At 41.2% G+C, this 18258-nt stretch overlaps 1 protein-coding gene across 3 annotated transcripts in view; it reads left to right on the top strand.

Annotated features, from left to right (window-relative positions):
* Positions 1 to 7632: 7632 nt before the first annotated feature.
* The window catches only part of USP24 (ubiquitin specific peptidase 24), a 117720-nt gene continuing 107094 nt past the window's right edge, over positions 7633 to 18258 (top strand). For all 3 annotated transcript variants that reach the window (XM_089515232.1, XM_089515233.1, XM_089515231.1), the window contains exon 1: positions 7633 to 8059. In XM_089515232.1, the coding sequence (XP_089371358.1) occupies positions 7661 to 8059 (399 nt within the window). In that variant the 5' untranslated portion in view covers positions 7633 to 7660. The remainder of the gene's footprint in view (positions 8060 to 18258) is intronic.

Genomic DNA, 18258 nt, shown 5'->3' with positions numbered 1-18258 from the left:
TCTCAGCTTCAGGGGAGGCAATGGCAAACCACCTCTGAACAAATTTTGCCAAGAAAACGCCATTATAGGGTCGCCTTAGACAGACCTGCACAACATGGCAGTAGGAAGGGACCAAAATTAAAACAGGCTAAACTTCTTCGGGCCACATATAGGTTTTAATTAAATGTTAATTAATGTTTATTATTAATAATTAATAATAATACATATTATTAATATTAATTGCATCCTCATCCTCCTCTGCCTGGCTCTCTCCTTGGGAGAAAACTCAACAGTGGAGGAGGCTTGTAGGGCCAGAGGTTGCCTGTCCTCTTCCACATGTCCCTCTCCTCAGGAGAAGGCAGAGCAGTAGAGGAGCCTTGAAGTTGTTCCACATCTTCATGGGCTACCCAAAATCCTTTGGTGGGCCGCTTGCGGCCCCCGGAGCTATATGTTGTGCAGGCCTGCCTTAGAATCTCATGAGTCAGAAATGACTTGAAGGCACACAACAACAACAATAGCATACAAACATTATTTCAACAGTATCAATAAGACTGATACATATGAAAAAATATCCCAAAACACATACAAAAATGTAGTATGCCCTTTCTTTCAGAAGGCAGCTATTTAAAATGGGAGAGAAAAAGGATTCTTGGAAAAACATGAATCTCTTAGAAACAAAAGCAGGCAGGAATTGTCACTCCTTAGCTCAAGCTGCTAATAGTCCTCTATTTAGCTGATAAAATATGGGTGGAAATACTGAAGGTTATCGCATGGGGGCAAAACCGTCCCCCGATGTGTTCTAACGAGCATGAGCGCGGGCGCGCACGGAGCGTGATGGGAACCCGATGGGGCCCAGAACGCTAGTTTACCGCACGGTGGAACGCCGCCGCTGCCACCGGCGTTCCCATCGGGTTCCCGATGTGTTCCAGGAGGCGCCATTTCTGGGAACAGTTTCAAAAGCGTTCCCAGAAATGGCGCCTCCTGGAACACATCGGGAACCCGATGGGAACGCTGGTGGCAGCAGCGACATTCCACCGTGCGGTAAACTAGCATTCTGGGCCCCATCGGGTTCCCATCACGCTCCGTGCGTGCCCGCGCTCGTGCTCGCTAGAACACATCGGGGGACGGTTTTGCCCCCATGCGATAACCTTCACTGTATTTGTAGCCATTTCTAAACAGAAAGGGCTACCTTTGTCACCACATTGCTGCTACATTTAACCTCAGTGTCCTCTACAAATGTTTTAAATTCAACATAAACAAAGCACAGAAGTCCAGACATCTAATCATCAATTTCCTGCATCGTGTGGTTCAGCCCTGACCTAGCTCCTTTTTCTAGGTCATTTATTTATTTTGTTACCTAAATGTATATGCCACTTTTCAGTGAAAGAAGAAAATTATTTTAAAAGCTGTGATGATAATGTACCAGTTAGTCCATTCTAAAGATCTGCCATGGTCCAGAAGAGGGCAGTGGTGTACCCAATAAGAAAACACATCTGCATTCTCTAACTCTCCCTAGTCCTTCGGGGAAACAATTGTGTATCTTTCCTGTGATTGCAATGTTTTTTATTTTAAACTATATAGCTTTACATATCATCAGTGATGACATATGCGAATGAAACAAAACTATTCATCTCAATTAACAGAGACTTTGGAGAAAACAAAGCTTAGCCAATTTTATGTCAGCAATTCTTAATAACAAACCGGTATGGTGTGTCAATATTATTATCTTGTGGTTAAGAGAGGCTGAGAAGAAAAGACAAGAAAAACACTGCTAAGAGGCAGGTACAAGATTAAAAATGGGAACTTCATGATTCACAGCCTGGCCCCTAAATCAAAAATGGGCAACTTCTGTAAATTAGGGACATCAATACAGTACATCCCAAATGCACTGGAATCACAAACACAAAGCTTCAAAAAACAAAACAGAACTGTACATTCTAAACAACCATACAACATAGGGAAATGACAAGGCCAACAATAGTATCCTCTCTCCACGTGCTTCATGACCCATGGATTAAGAGCAGTATAATCTTACGGCTATGTAATTAGGATTACCACACACAGGAGTAATCCCTGTGCTTGAAAGTAGGATAAGCTTCATTGATACAAATTGCAGTTATACTAACTTCAGCACTGGCCTTACCTACCCCTGTTGTTTTGGGTTTGACAAATTGCCTTGTTCCTGTGATAAATTTGCCTGTGATAAATTTGCATATATTCAACTTCATTGCAGTACAGTCGTCCCTTCTCATTTGCGGACTTGTAGTCTGCAGTCTCACTTTTCACAATGGCAAGGTGGGGAGGGATTAAAATGGTGCACGCACCCGGAAGCATGCACCCATTATGATCAATGGGCTTTGAATATATGCAAATTTTCATTTTCGAGGTGGGGGGGGGGTTCCAGAACGGATCACACACAAATATGGAGAGACAACTATATTTGTATTTTTTACTTTGCCAAGCTTTCTTTATGATTAATCTTTGCACATTTGTTCTCAGAAAGCCCAATTCACATAGGGGAACCTAGAACAAGGATGACAAGCTTTGGCCCTTCAGATGGTTTGGATTTCAAATCTAGAAAACCCCAGCCAGCATGATAAGTGGTTAAGAAGTATGGGAGCTATAGTTCAAAAAATCTAGAAGGCCAAAGGTTTCCCCAGTCCCAATCAAAAAATGCACAATTTAAGTGTCTGGTCAGGAAAAAAAACATGCATGTAATTTCATGGTCATGTAACGTATCAAAGGGCAGAAAGTACGGGTAGGAAGTACAGGTTAAGTCTCTCTTATGCTTGCCATAGTCATCTCTCACCATATATTCTGTTCTTGTTTTTTCTAAAACCAAAAAAATTCTCAGTCTTGCAAACAGAGCTTTCTCAGACTTTTACTATATAATGTCAGGGAGGTTTTTATACAGGGTGTATGCTCTAGTTGTGTTTTTCAACTTTTGTAAGCAATGACAAACTGTTAGTCAATGTCAATAATAGTGAGCTAACCCAATTATATGAATAGGTATAAAGCATTTTCTTATGTTCAAGTAAAGGGAATAAGAAAGGCAGTAGGAGAAGGTAAAAACTATGGAAGCAGGAGTAGACAAAGAAAAAGCTAATGTGTGTCAGTTTCAGTTGCATGTGCTTAGTTAATTCTATCCATACCTTTAAGAATGTATAGTCCTGCTGAATTAAGTAGGATTGACCCTATGGAAAGTGTGTAGCCTTAGTTACTGTAAGGAATAAGGACTAACTGGTTTGTCAATGTTTTCAGGTGGAAACAGAGATGGGGTCTATAAATCCATCTGTCCATGTGTGCATGCTTATATATGCATATACACATCATGGAAGGCAGGCTTCTCTATTAACTAGGATCTTAAATAGGAAGAAATTCTGATTTCTGTCAGTTACCTGTAATGCAGTTGGGAATGCATCTCTGGAGGACTTTGAGAAGGGAAACCACATGGTCTAGCTAAACACTCACCTGCAACTAATCGTAATGGTTCACCATCCTTTGAAGCCTTACGTTACTGATTCTATCTACTACAAACCCTAAACTTTTAATTTTGTGGGGAAATTGGAGGGAGGTTTGTTTAGCCACCATTAACACAGTCAGCATTTTTTCACTTTACAGGAAATTACTTTTCAACCAACCTGATTGTGTCAGCCTGCTCACTTTTGTCATCCTAAAATTTAAAAACTGTACAGAATTTTAATCACAGTACTTCCATTTTCTTTCTTTTGTAATTTGTCCATTTTCTTCTATTTTTTTCCTTTCCCCCCTTTCTTTCTGCAGACAATTTTTGCACAATAAAAATTAATTAATTAATAAATTACTTAAATTAAATAGAAACTCCACCTTATCTTTATAATTACTGTGAAACATTTTACATGGAGGTCTGGCTTTTAGCTGCTAACAATATGAGCCCAGGTTATAGAACTGAAAAGTATCTTTATATTTGATTTTCTCTCTTTCTTGAAAATGCCTCTTACTTGTTTTATCTCAGCAAACAGTACTTTTATTAAGTGAATCAATGAACAGAAAAGTATATATAATATTTTGAGATCTCCAGATTTCTTTCTCATAGAATATGTTACAAAAATCAGTTTGCCAAGTCTGGAGAGCAGGAACAAAGGGGTTCCTTTGGTGCTGGACTCAATATATTTCCATGGTGTCCTGAGATGGAATGAGGGAGGAACAGTTTAAAATCTTTTAATCTGTATTTCATCTGCCTCTGGTTTTGGAAAATCTTACGTGTTGTTAGATACTTTTGCTCTTATCAATTGCCTAATAAAGTTATTATACCAGTATGGATTTTGGATTTCTAATTATGGTAGTACAACTACCCTAGCTGCTGCTGCTGCTGCGACATCGCTATTAAACTGCCATTATCCTGGGAATATCCCAGGCAAACCACACAATAGCGATAAAGGTTTTCACACGATGTTTTCACGCAATGAAAAGAAATAAAAGTGTCATTATTCTGGGAATAACCAGCCAATAAACAGCAGCAAATCATTCACTGGAAAATCCTATGAATGATTTGCTGCTGTTTATTGCCCGGTTATTCCCTGGTTGTTTTCCAGACAATGACTTCTTTGTATGAAAATCTTAATAGCAATTGCACAATTTTCACGCAATAATCCCTGTTTAAACTTCCAGTCTCCCCCATGTGATAAACAACGATGAAATTCATGGGGTTGCTATAAGTTGGCAAGTGACTTGAAGAGACGCAAACACATACACATAGAATTCAGAGACATGGTAGCCCTATGAGAGCAGAAAACACACATGCACACCTCCCACATGGAAGTGGGAGACACAGTTGGGGAAGCTCCATCAGCCGGACGTCTCCTTTTCATATACCGGTCCTTGATGGAAACTCCGAGAAAAACTTGTAATTCAAATCTTCAGTGCAAGGTAGGTAGTTTTAAGGAATGGCTTCTTAATCAAAGTTCCCTATGCCCTGGGATGAGACAATATGAGTTGCATGCAGTCTGTGAATACAGTCTCCCTTTTCCTCAGTATGTAGTACTGGAAAGGTAGACTGTTTCTGAACAGGGAGGGTCCATTTAACTCTAATGGCAAAGGAACGTGATTCTTATGACAATGCAACACTCGCCCCTCCATTCCAGGCATACGTTCTTCAGCTCAAGAGCTCCTCATCTTTAAGCACCTTCTGGCAGCCTTCCAACAAGGAGCAGGAAAAGGCACCTCAGGACAATAACTCCTTTACCATAAGGAGGGATGTAAAAGAAGCCTCAGTCGCCCTCAAGCATCACATGTGGTCCCTGTGCATCCCCTGTTGCTCTAATAAGAAGAGCCCATGGATATCTTTTTCACAGCTTAAAATAAACACATTAAGTGTTCAAGAGGGATCAGGATGCCTTTGGAGAGGAGAAACAGGAGTCCCTTTGCTGTCTTCTTCTAAACATTACCTTTTAAGTACAACAAGTATGCCTCTGAAGTCTACATGGATTTGAGAAGCACAGCCCTATCCAGGCCATAGAGTGTGATTTGCTCAAGGTCACCCAGTGGGTTTCCATGGCTGAGTGTGGATTCGAACTCTCATCTCCAGAGTCATAGTCCAACACTCAAACCACTACCCAGACTCAGGGTGACCAGACAACCTCCTTTTCCAGGACATGTCCTACATTTCAAGCTTCTGTCCAGGAGAAATTCCAAAGTGTCCTCCATTTTGAGCATACCTGAGGAAGATGGATTTATATGAGTGTTTTTAGCTTTTATTTGGTAATGTCCTGCATTTTCCTTAAGTGTCCTACATTTTTGGGTTGTCCTATCCTCTTTTGCAGGTATATCTGGTAAACCTGCATTTTAACGAAGATTAGTTCATCAGAAAAATGTGGTTGAGTACATAATAAAAAGCAGTATATGTGTCATATAGATGTTATTAAACCATATGAAATGAATGTATACTTCTGAGTGTTTTTCGCTTTTATCTTGTAATGTCCTGCATTTTTTTAATGTCCTACATTTTGCAGTAACTTGCCCTCCTCTGCCAGATGCCCTATCTGCAAAGGAGGACAAGGCACTGCAAAATATAGCAAAATCTAGGACGTTACAAAACAAAGCTAAAATCACTCCTACAAATGTAAATCCAGGCTCTTAGTCCTGCTCAGAATGGAGGACATTCTGGAATCCCTCCAGGATTCCAAAGGAAGCAATGAAATGTAGGGCATGTCTTCAAAAAGGAGGGCATCCGGTCATCTTGTCCTCTCAGCAGGGTGACCAGTCACCCTCCTTTTCCAAAATACATCCTACATTTCAACCTTCCATCCAGGAGGAATTCTAAAATGTCCAGCATTCTGAGCATGGCTGAGAAACATGAATTTGATTTATATATACTCATCCCTCCATATTTGCGGCTTTGATATTTGTGAATTTGATTCACTGATTTTATTAATATGTTCTCTCTAGGAATATCTAGGTCCTCCAGAGCAACTCTATGGTCAACTTTAACTAAAAGTTTCACTGAAAGACCTAGATTCCTAGAGAGGATGATCCATTGTGACTAGGCCTTTGTAGCTCTTCCACGGCAGTTCTATGGTCACCGTCTGTCAGGGGTTGACCACAGAGTTGCGCTGGAGGACCTAGAGATTCCTAGAGAGGTGTCCTCTCAGGTAAAAACATGGTGTTTTTGTTAGTTGTGATTTTTCCATATTCATGAGGGTCTTGTGCCCCTAACCCTAGCGAATATGGAGGGACAAGCGTATTTTATACTCAGTATCCTGCCATAATGGCTGTAGACCCCTTGCTGAAAACCTTTAGTGCATTGACTCAAAAGAGACATATATAAAATGTATATATGTATGTATGTGTGTATACTATATATGTGTATACTATATGTGTATACTATATATGCATATGTATATGCATGTATGTGTATATACACACATATACATGTGCATACTGATATAGACATATGCATGTATGTGTGTCTGTGTGTATATATGTGTGTGTAATTGTCCACTAAAACCTGGGACAAAATGTAGGACAAAATGTAGGACAAAATCTAGACCAAAGCCGAACATGTAGGAAATTTAAGGTCTTCCATTTTTCTTAAATGTCCTATATTTAGGGCTGAGTTTTGTCCTGCAGTTGTCCTACATTTTGTCCCAGGTTTTAGTGGACAATTATGGCAACCCTACCACACATATACATATGCATATACATAGGCATATATATATATATATATATATATGTATGTATATTTGTGTGTGTGTATATATATATATAAGCTTTTATTTGGCCACGTCCTCCGCTTTCCTTCAGCGCCTACACTCTGCCCTGCCTTGTCCTCTTTTGCGCTGCTGCTGAGGACCTTTGGCCAAGCTGTCTTCCTGAAGGCCTAGGCCAGAGCTCCCATCCTACAGGGCCAAAGGGCCTCTGGGGTTCCCATGGCAACGGCTTCCATTTCGCTCTCTCCCCACCTCCGAGCGTTCCATCATGTTCGCGCGGCGCCCCCGTCACGTGACCCGGCCCGGCGGCCCTTCCATCCCGGCTTCAGAGGACCACTTCCGGGTGGGTGGGTGCAGGCGGGACTCTCCCTCTGGTCCGGCCCTGAGGCGAGGAGGAGAGCAGCCAAGATGGCGGCGCGCAGAGCGGGCGGCGGCGGTGGCGGCGCCTGAAGCCGAGCGGGAGCCAGAGCCAGAGCCAGAGGCAGGGAGCCGCCATGGAGAGCGAGGAGGAGCAGCAGCACATGACGACGCTGCTGTGCATGGGCTTCTCGGACGCGGCCGCCATCCGCAGGGCCCTCCGCCTGGCCAAGAACGACATCAACGAGGCCGTGGCGCTGCTCACCAACGAGCGGCCCGGGCTCCACTATGAACCCATGGACAGCGGAGGAGGCACCACCACCTCCTCCACCACCACCACCGTCCCCAGCACCACCAACAGCACTCTCCCAGGAGGAGGGGGAGGGGGAGGCAGTAGCGGGCCCGGAGGAGGAGGAGGAGGAGGAGGCCCTCGAGGCGGAGGGGACGGGGACGGCTCCGGCGGAGGCGGCGGCGGCGGCAGCAGCACCGGAGGCTTCGACCCGCCCCCTGCTTACCATGAAGTGGTGGAGAACGAGGTACTCGGCGGAGGCATTCCGACGTGTCTCTGGGGCCTGGGCTGGCTGGCCTCCCCTCCCTCCCTCCCCTAGTCCATGCAGAGCTGGAAGATGGGGCATAAGGCATCGTTTCGGAATGGGCCTCCGAGGAAGGTCGTTATTTGGATAATAATAGTAATAATAATAGTAATAATAATTTATTATTATTATTATTAGACTGCCGGACGAGATCCGTCACGTTACCACTCTATAAGCCTTTAAAAAGGCTCTTAAAATGGATCTCTTCTGGCAGGCCTTTCCAAATTAGCTCCCTCCCCCCCAATAAAACCTTTGTAGCTCTTCCAGTGCTACAAACCTACCCCAGTTTTTAGGAAAATTGTATTTTAAATCATTTTAATTTATACTCTTTTTTTAAAAAAAATATTGCTTTTTTTAAAAGAAATTATAATCCATAGGTTATAATTATAATATAAAAAGCAATATTTTATTGCTTTTTACCTGTTATTTTTATGGTTGGGGTATGGGACGGTTTATAATTGTGATTTTTTATGCTTTATTATAGCGTATCGCTTATATTCGTTCTGTAATCTGCCTTATTCCCTCAGGAAAAGGCGGAATATAAATAAATTATATTATTATTATTATTATATAACAATTTTATTATTATTATTATTATTGGAGCATCGTAAAAGTCTTGCTCCATTTATAACTATTATTATTATTATTATTATTATTATTGTCATCCGAAAGATGAAGGAGGAAATGGCATCAGAAAATTCTTCCTCCGTTCATAATTGTTGTTGTTATTTATTTCCCCCTCTCCCCATGGATCAAGGCAGGGAACAACCAACCAGACAATACACAACATCAGTGAAAAACATGCTTGTTGCTTTTGTTAACTACCCTCAAGTTGTCCCAGACTCATGGGGGCCCTGGGGATGAGACATCTGCCAAGGCTCCCTGTCCTCCACTGGTCTGCCTAAGGCTTTTAGATTCATACCCATGATCTCCTTAACAGTCCATCCATCTAGCATTAGGCCTTCCTCTCTTTCTGCTATCCTCCACCTTTCCTAGCATTATTGTTTATTCCGATGAGTCATGCCTTCTCATGATGCGGCCAAAGTACAGCAGCCTCAATTTGATCATCTTGGCTTTCAAGGAGATTTCAGGCTTGATCTGTTCAAGGACCCATTTGTTGTCTTTTCAGTTGTCCACAGTCCTCTTCGCCATCTCCACGTATCAAATGAGTTTATTTTCTTCCTATCCACTTTCTTCACTGTCCAGCTCTCACATACATATTAAAAGAATCAACAGCACGTTACAGACCGCCCTCAAGTGGCCATTCTCCTGCCGCCACCATTAGCTGCAGCGGGAAGCCCCAGCGGCCAGACTGTGAGGCTTCTGGCTGCAGCGGAAAAGGAGTGCCAAAATGGCGCTCCTTTTTGGCCTCCGGAAGTGGCGGCACGAGGCGCTCACTCGCGGCATCACTTCTGCCGCACCACGTCTGGACGCACAGCGTCCACGACGTAAAAATGGCGGCGCCCATGTGGATGGGCACTGCCATTTAGGACGCGCTCCGCGCATGTGGGAACAGGGCCAGTTAGGGAGGGGCAACTCTTCCTAACCCTAGCGCACGCCTTCCTAATCCTAGGACGCGCAGAGCGCGTCCTAAATGGCAGTCTGTAACCCACCTATATGACCTCTTGGTTTTCATGAATGTAATTTTTTTTCCCTACACTCATTTGAGATTGGGGCACATTTCTCAGCTCATGTGGACATGTCTTCCCAAAGAAGCAGGCAGGTTTTATTGAGTGCCTTTGGTAACACCTGTCCAGTGATTATTTGGAACATCAAACAGAGCTGGGTTGTTAATCTCCTATGTTTGTCCTGGCTTGACAGCAGAAGAATATAGCCTCAAGCTGGAAAAGAGCTACTTCATACCTGTTTCTTAGCTGGGCTGTAGTGGTGTAAAGTTGCACACCAGGTTGCTTCTTCCTAAGTCTTTAGTGTGTGTGTGTGCATGCGCGCGTGCGTGTGTGTAGATATTCCAAAAGACAAGCTTAGATTTTGTTATTTTATGTAAGGGACACAATTTTACTATATCATTGCATTTAATGGGACTTGAGCATCCATGCATTTTGATATCCATGGGGGAGGGCTGGGTGGGGGCCCTTTTTATCCCCTGGGGTTTGGTTCCAGGATCCCCAGTGGATAACAAAATCCGTGGATGCTTGAAACCCATTAAATACAATGGCAGAGCAAAATGTTGTCCCTTATATAAAATGGGAAATCAAGGTTTGCTATCAGAAATTCATACTTTTTAAAATATTTTCAAGCCGTGGATGCTTGAGTCCATGGATAAAAAAATCTGTGTATAAGGAAGGCTGACTGTACTTTTACTTTTTGTGTTGACACTACGCCCTGATTTTCCTACATTTTGAGAGCTTTCTTATTCTACCCTCCAAAGAATGACAGAAGTGAATAGTTCAAATGAAAGACTTCTGTATTAGAAGGTCTTTGATTATTAAAATGTACCCAGAAAGATTGCTCAGTTTTCTCAGCCATGTCACTTCTTCTAAAGCTTAGGTGCATCTCAAACTCTTACCCTTGTTATTTATTGTTGCTATACACTCATCCCTCCACATTTCCTGTTTTGATTTTCACACATTTGATTATTCACGCATTTTATTAATATGTTCTCTCTAGGAATATCTAGGTCCCCCAGCTCAACTATATGGTCAACTTAACCAGAAGTCACACTGGGTGACCTAAAGATTCCTAGAGAGATCACTCCACTAGGCATTTGTAGCTCCTCCCATGCGATTCTATGACCAGCATCTGGCAGATGTTGAGCACAGAGCTGCACTGGAGGACCTAGAGATTCCTAGAGAGGTGTTATCTCAGATAAAAACATTGTGTTTTTGTTATTTGTGGTTTTTCCACATACACAGGGGTCCTGTGCCCCTAACCCCAGTGAACGTGGAGGGATGAATATATTTTATTTCCTTTTTATATATTAAAAAAAGTCCAGTAGCATTTTGACTAGTGTGTTCTGTCCCACATAGGAAGCAGCTTTTAAAATTTTTAGCCAGATTTAACCAAAGTGTTATTTGTTTTGTTATTTTTAAAAAGTAATCTGGGCGGCTTAGAAGAATATGATGAATCAGTAGAAGTACAGTCTTAAGAACAGAAAATTAAAACTCAACATTCTTACTTGTTTTAATATCCTGAAAGTAGCCTCATTATTTTAACGCCTACTCAGACAGAATTGTTATTGTTTGCAGACAAGTAATTTGTTGTGTGAATTTAAATCATTTCTAACTTATGGTAACCCTAAGGGAAACTTATCACAGTTTTTTGGCAAGATTTGTTCAGAGGAGGCCATTTCTGTCCTCTAAGGCTGAGGGGAGTATTACTTGCCTAAAGCTCCTCAGTGGGTTTCTGTGTCCAAGTGGGGATTTGAACTGGTCTCCAGAATCATCGTCCAGCACTCAAAACTGTTGATGACTCTCTAATAATAGAGACTAGTAATTGATCCAGATGCACCTTTTGGAAGACTTTTTCTAAGCACCACGTCTGAAAAGGTCTGCTTGTTACTGACCTGCTTTAGTTCTACAATGGTAAAGCAATTTGGAGAGGAGACTCTACAAAGTCATCCAGGAGAGCAGATTCTGCAAATACTCCTATCTGGGGACCCTATCACATGGGGTTAAAATCCTGTCTTACCTTTCCTGAATCAGTACTAATTCGGGAGGCAGCCAGGTTTTATTGCAAAGAAATCGTCGCCTGGGTCCGTCCTGGATGCAGCCCGGATCCTGTAAGCCACTTTGGCAGCCATTTTTAGAAGTCATCCGAATTCTAAAAATGGCTGCTAAAACAGGACCCGGTCTGCATCTGGGACAGACCCGGGCTGCCTCCCAAATTAGGACTGAATTCAGGAATGGTAAGACAGGGGTTTTGCAATAGGGTCCTAAGACCATTTAGGCCTTAGCAAGGTAGTGCTGTGGGTCATATTGTCCAATGTACTGTATATTGTGCCCAATTATTCCCAACATAAGAGAAGCAGCATTTGCTGCTCTTCCTTCTCCCCCGCTTTCTTTTCTTCTTTCCCTCTTTATTTTAAAATGCAGTATCCATTCCACTGCAACTGTGGGAAGGCTTAAAATCACACTAGTACAGGGGCTGGTTTAAATATTTAGTCATCAGGTAGTTGGAGTAAGGGATAGGGAGGATTTTGTAGATCAAGAGTTTTGACTGCTTCATGAGCATCATGTCCAGATCCTTCCCTTCTCCCCCCGCCCATCAGACCATTTACATTGGTGAGGTGAGGGATTAGCTGGGGGCACAGAGAGTGCTTTGGTTTCATTCTTGAAAAAGAATCCCCATTCTATCTTGTGGGCCTCGAGGCACTGATTGAGAAACTAGAGGATTGTACTGTAAAGTTGGTTAAGCTCCCACCCTCGCCTTTAGATATTTCAAAATTCTGTGCTGTGAGAACCAGTGGCTTGCGTGGCCAATGGCTTGAGTGGTGGACTAGGGCTCTGAGAGACCAGGATTTGTATCCCCTGCTCAGCCCTGAAATCCCTTTAAGTAACCTTGCGCAAGTCGCAGCCTAAGAGGAAGGCAATGACAAACCTCTTCTCAATAAATCATGCCAAGAATATGATAGGGTTGCCATAAGTCAGAGCTGACTTGAAGGCATGCAGTAACAACAAATTTACTGATGCTGCCTAGATGGAAAAAGTCTTTTTCTTTTAGAATGACTGGTATTGTGAAAATCGCTAATTTTGTGTCTTTATTTTAAGACTTTTGAAGATATTAGTCATGCTGTCAATTAAATATTTGAATATTTAATATATCCAAAGTTATTAAAACATTTTAAAATATGCTATATTTAAAACAAATAACTAAAGGCTGCTTGTCAGTCTTTGCGATAACTGGTAAAAGGTCCAGTTAGTTAATAATTACAGTACTAATTATACTGTAATAATATGAATACTAAAAGCTTTTTGTGGCTAGAATAAAATTCAACCTGGTCTATGCAGAACATACAGATGCATTGTTTTCCATGCAAGTATCATTCCTCTTGTATTGTGAATTACACTGGGTTATTTCATGGCATACGTGAGTGTAGACTGTCTGCCACTGTCCTAGATTAACTTTCTTTGTTTCTGTAATCTTTTAGAATGGATGTATTATTGCTTGTTTCCACATTCTGTAACTAGGGAAATGAGAAAACAAACCCCCATAGAACATGTATCTCCACCAAGAGACTGTGATGTCCTTTTAGTTGCAATTTCATCCATATGCATTCTTTTCTTAGGCTCCATGCAGACAGGCCAAAATAAAGCTGCTTTGGGTCACTTAGGAGGTATGCTGTTTCAATGATGCAGGCGTACTAAAAATCCGGAAGCTGCGCCAAAGCTGTGCTCTAGTCCTTAGGACTGGAGCATGGTTTTGGTGTGGCTTCCAGCCTCTTATGACACATGTGTCATTTAAACTGCATACCTCCAAAGTGACCCAAAGCAGCTTTATTTTGGCCTGTCTGTTTGGGCCCTTAGTTAACATAAATGGAGAACTGATGCATCTACTAAAACTAACAAAATGTAATTACTATTTTAAGTAGATATGACATGGATTGATGTTTCTGTTTAGTCTAAATAAATGTTGACTTCCAACTATTATACTGCACTAGCCTTCACTTGTTTTATTTTCTAATTAAATAAGGGATATTTAGCACCACATTCTTGTGTTTTGTGACAAGAGTATAGGAAACATAGGAACTGTGTGCAGACTTTACATAGATAATCTATGAATGACCTATATATTATACTGTGTGTACACATGGGCAAAGAAGGATGTCACATATCCCCACATACTCTTTCCAAACCTCATCAAATACTTTGCCTGGTGGCGGAGTGGTTAAATTCCTGTACTGCAGCCATTCACTCAAAACCATAAGGTTGTGAGTTCCGCACTGGCCAGGGTTCAAGTTTGACTCAGGCTTGCATCCTTCCAAGGTCACTAAAATGAGTACCCAGGTTTTTGCGAGCAATTAGCTTACAGTTGTAAACCAATTAGACACTGCTAGTTTGGTATGAAGCGGTATATAAATGAAGATGTTTGGGGTTTTTTGTTTTTGTTTTTTGCATCAAAAATTTCTTCTACTTGGCAGTATTACAACAACTAATATACAGTAATAACTAGACAACAATTTCCCCTAAATTTAATATGTGCTGGGATAGGAAAGGACGGTAGGGGCTTCCTTGGTGGAAACATTATGCATGTCTCTGCAGACTGTCAGCCAAACCCATCTTGCTCCCTGCTGCACTGAGCTGCAAGATAAACAATGGGGGCTTCTTTGGGTGATACTTCACTGTACATTGGCCAAAGCTGTTACTATCCACTATAGCAACAAAAGCTGGCACAGTGCTCCACACTTTTTTTTGGTCTCCTTGACAGTCCCTATATGTAGGTACTCTAGCAGAGTGGCTCTCCCAATTATTATGCAGGTTTGTTCCCTGATCTCTTAAGTAGAAATGCTAAAAATCAAATTAGTACTATCTGGAAATACTCTAAACGTGATAGTGTCGTGTTTTATTATACTATTAACTTTAATTATCATAAGAATCAACAAAAAGCTTGCATAACAAATCCATATCCCTACTAACTGCCACCATAGACATAATTTTTTACTTTCTGTCCTTCACCAAGTCTTGCATAGTAGTGGCTTTGCTTTGCTTTGCTTTCATTTGACTCCTCTTCAGCAACCAATTATTGGTATCATATAAGTGATATAACATCCTTGCCCACTTTTCAGTGTGTGGTGCAAGGGTCAAGCTACATGGGAAATCTGGAACTGAATCAGCAAGTATCAAGGGGGGAGGGGACAAGCAGTCATGAATGCCCTAGTACTGGATATGGAGGTGTAGGAAAAGAGAATTTCTTTCCCTCCTTGTGACACTTTCCAGTCATAACCTAGCATCTTGAAGATGCTATTTGCTCTTCCAAAATTATGTGGAATATATAGATGCCTGAATGTTTTCCTCTAAGAGAACAGGCAGTCTTTACACTTTCTTGTTACTACTTCTGTCTAGCGGTTATGCAAGGGAAGATTATGCAATGAGAAGTTCAGCCATTGTGAGTTCCTTCTTGTGAGCAAAGGGTGTAAATTAAATTAAACTAAACATTGGCTCTGTGGGGTTTTTAAAACTCTTGTCAGTTTTTTTGCATTATTGCTCTGAGAAAGGATGAATGGACAAGGGATTAATGGCTGTTAAAAGCAAGAGGATATTGATACTATTGCTTGACATGTGTGCTCTGCTGTAACCTAATCAAAGGAGTTGGTCTGCCATTGTATGTGATGCTCAGGATACATATAGGTTTCTTTCTAACTATCTGTTTGCTACCCCTGTCAGGCAGTATGTTTTAAATTGGCCAGTATAGAGCCTTGGCAAGAAGTAAGGGCTAATTCTGAAGTGTCTATTTCCTAAGATAGACTAGTAAATTAATGTACCATCTGAGCATACCTCGTGATAGCTCTTTTGTTCCAGATAATTGTGTCTCAGAAGCATGGTTTTTGAAATATTCAGTCATCTAACTTTTAATTTTCACTGGATGACCTTGAACAAGTCACACTCTTAGTTTCTGAGGACAGCAAAAGGGAAACTCCTCTGAACAAATCTTACCAAGAAAATCCTGTGATGGGTCTGCATTAGGGTCGCCATAAATTGGAAATGACTTGAAGGCACACAATAGCAACAGCAGTCAAGTAGCCAGGAGCCTCTGAAGCCCCCTTTCCTTTCCTTTCTTTTCCTTTCCTGAACTTAGGCTCTAAATCCCTTGGTTTTATCCTGTCTTTCTGTGTCTAGCTTTGAGCCTTTATGTGAGGGTTCTACCCATTACCTTACTTTATCCACTTGCGAGATTTTCCACTCAGGTAATCCCACCATTACCATCAATTGTGAGGCAACTCTTAGGCAATTGCACTACTGTGCCCACCATATAGAGAATTTGTACCCTTTAACCTACATATGTGAAGACTTCCATGGTGCTCACAGCAGTTATAAAGACTGAGGGCTTTCCCTGATCTCCACCTCTCTCACAGTGTAAGGACTTCCTCCTGTCCCATCTGTGTGACACCAACTTTGGAGACCAACTAGGATTTATGCAGCGTACATGATCATACTCTTTTGGTTGCTGAATTTGTTGTGGGCCTCTCAAAATCTTAGGGAGCTCTGACTGTTGTAGAGATGGAAAGAATATTTGACAAATGATTGAAAATGTCTTTCTCAAGTGTCAGGAAACCGCAATGAGAAGAATACTACTTCAGGATGTACTTTGCACAAAATTCACATAAAACAGCATTTTCTGTGCCAGATACATCTATTTCTTTGCAGAAATATTATTTTCTAAGTTAAAAAAAATCTAGTTTTCTTCATAGAAAAATGTTTTCTGTACAAAAATTGCATGTTCTGTGTAAAATAAATCCCAAACTGAATAGTCTTTGAAAGCTGTAGCTGAAATTTTCAGAATGAAAATTGTTAAACCTATTCATTGCTTCCTTATAAAATAAAATTAGGGAATAATTACATCCCTGCTGTGTTGCAGGGAAAAGCTGTGCCACTTAAGAGTTGTTGACTCTAAGCTTGGTTGCTTATTTTTGGTGGACAACTTGGAGAGAGAGTATTGTGATGGATTTTTCAGGGTCTTAAGTGCAATTTAACAAATCCACATGCTTTTAGATGGCTAATCTTTGTTGTCTTCTTTCTGGGCTTTCTGTTTGGCCTCTTTGTCATCACTTATGCTTCTGTGACCAAGAATCTAATCACATTAACCTCTCCTTGGATATATCAGATCAGGATGTGCGATTATCCTGTTGAGCTAATCAAAAGCCTTTTGACAAGGAGACAATTTTGTGTCTACAGTGAGTTGAAAAGTATCTGTGATCAACAGGGAAGTGAGGTTTTTTCATGTTCACCTTACTCGGAAACAACATAAATACAAGCACTGTTACTAAAAACAGTTCTATCTATCCTACCCCTTGTGCAGCCCACCCTTTGCCCTCAGAAACCCTTGTTGGATATAGCTTCCTAAACCCTGCCTCATAATGTCCCTAGCAATGTTCTTTTACTTTGGTGAATTCTAATTCCCTGCCTCTGTATCTCTTATGCTAGTGAAGTATTTCTATAAGTATCATGTATGTGGACTGTTATATTAATAAGATTTTCTAAGGTGTTAATATTGTTAATATTTGTTGGTGAGCCAATTTCCCCCTTACGTTGAAGTACAGCACTTGATTTGTTGTGGGTATGGCACATCTCTGGAAATGTTTGCTTTTTTTCATTGGACAGGCATGTAGGAATATATGTGTGTACATAAGTGAACAATGATACAAAAGCATACCCTAAATTAAGGTCAGTCCTATTTTTCCTGTTGTAAGAAACATAGCCAGTGTGATGTAGTGGTTTGAGTGTTAGACTACAACTCTGAAGTCCAGGGTTTGATCCCCAGCTCAGCCATGTAACCCACTGGATGACCTTGGGCAAGTCACATGCTCCCAGCCTCTGGGAAGGCAATGACAAACCTCCTCTGTACAAATCTTACCAAGAAAACCCCTTAGAGTCGCCGTAAGTTGTAAATGACTTGAAGGCACATAACAACAAAACAAAAGAAACATAGGCAGTTGTTGATCCAGCACAGATTCTAGTACAAGTGCTTATATATGCCACACTCTACAGATTGCCTGTTTTGACCTAAATATTTTGCTTTTAACCCTTCCAGTGTTTACAGCCTAGAAAGCTGAAGACTTTATAGTACTGTATCCCCCACCCTAATCTTGTGCTGTATCCTTTGTGTATTCATGTATGTGAAATTGCTCTGTTCATGCAAGCTTTTTATTTAAGAGCATTGCATCATTCACAACGCATTCTAAATCACTTTATTAATGCTTAATCCTTGTAGAGCTATTAATAATTTAAGATATAGTGCTTTTAGAATGCTGAGGGTTTTTTTTTAAAAAAAACTTCTATATCTTCAAAATACCCTTATCACACAGGAGATTATTACCCTTCTTTGAAAATAAAGAAACTGGGTGTTTTAGCTAGTGATGAGCAAAACTCTTTTCCTCCCTCTTCCGTGTGGCTCACATTGTCTACAAAAATAGTAGAGCTGGGGGCTTCTTCCTTAAAAAATTGGGATGAATGGGACACGTGAACTTG

Source organism: Sceloporus occidentalis, unplaced genomic scaffold (genome assembly GCF_023333645.1).
Source record: "Sceloporus occidentalis isolate IW3139 unplaced genomic scaffold, rSceOcc1.0.p SCAF_3, whole genome shotgun sequence".
NCBI lineage: Eukaryota > Metazoa > Chordata > Lepidosauria > Squamata > Phrynosomatidae > Sceloporus > Sceloporus occidentalis.
The sequence above is the reverse complement of the archived record's forward strand: the minus strand, read 5'-3'. Positions and strand labels throughout refer to the sequence as shown.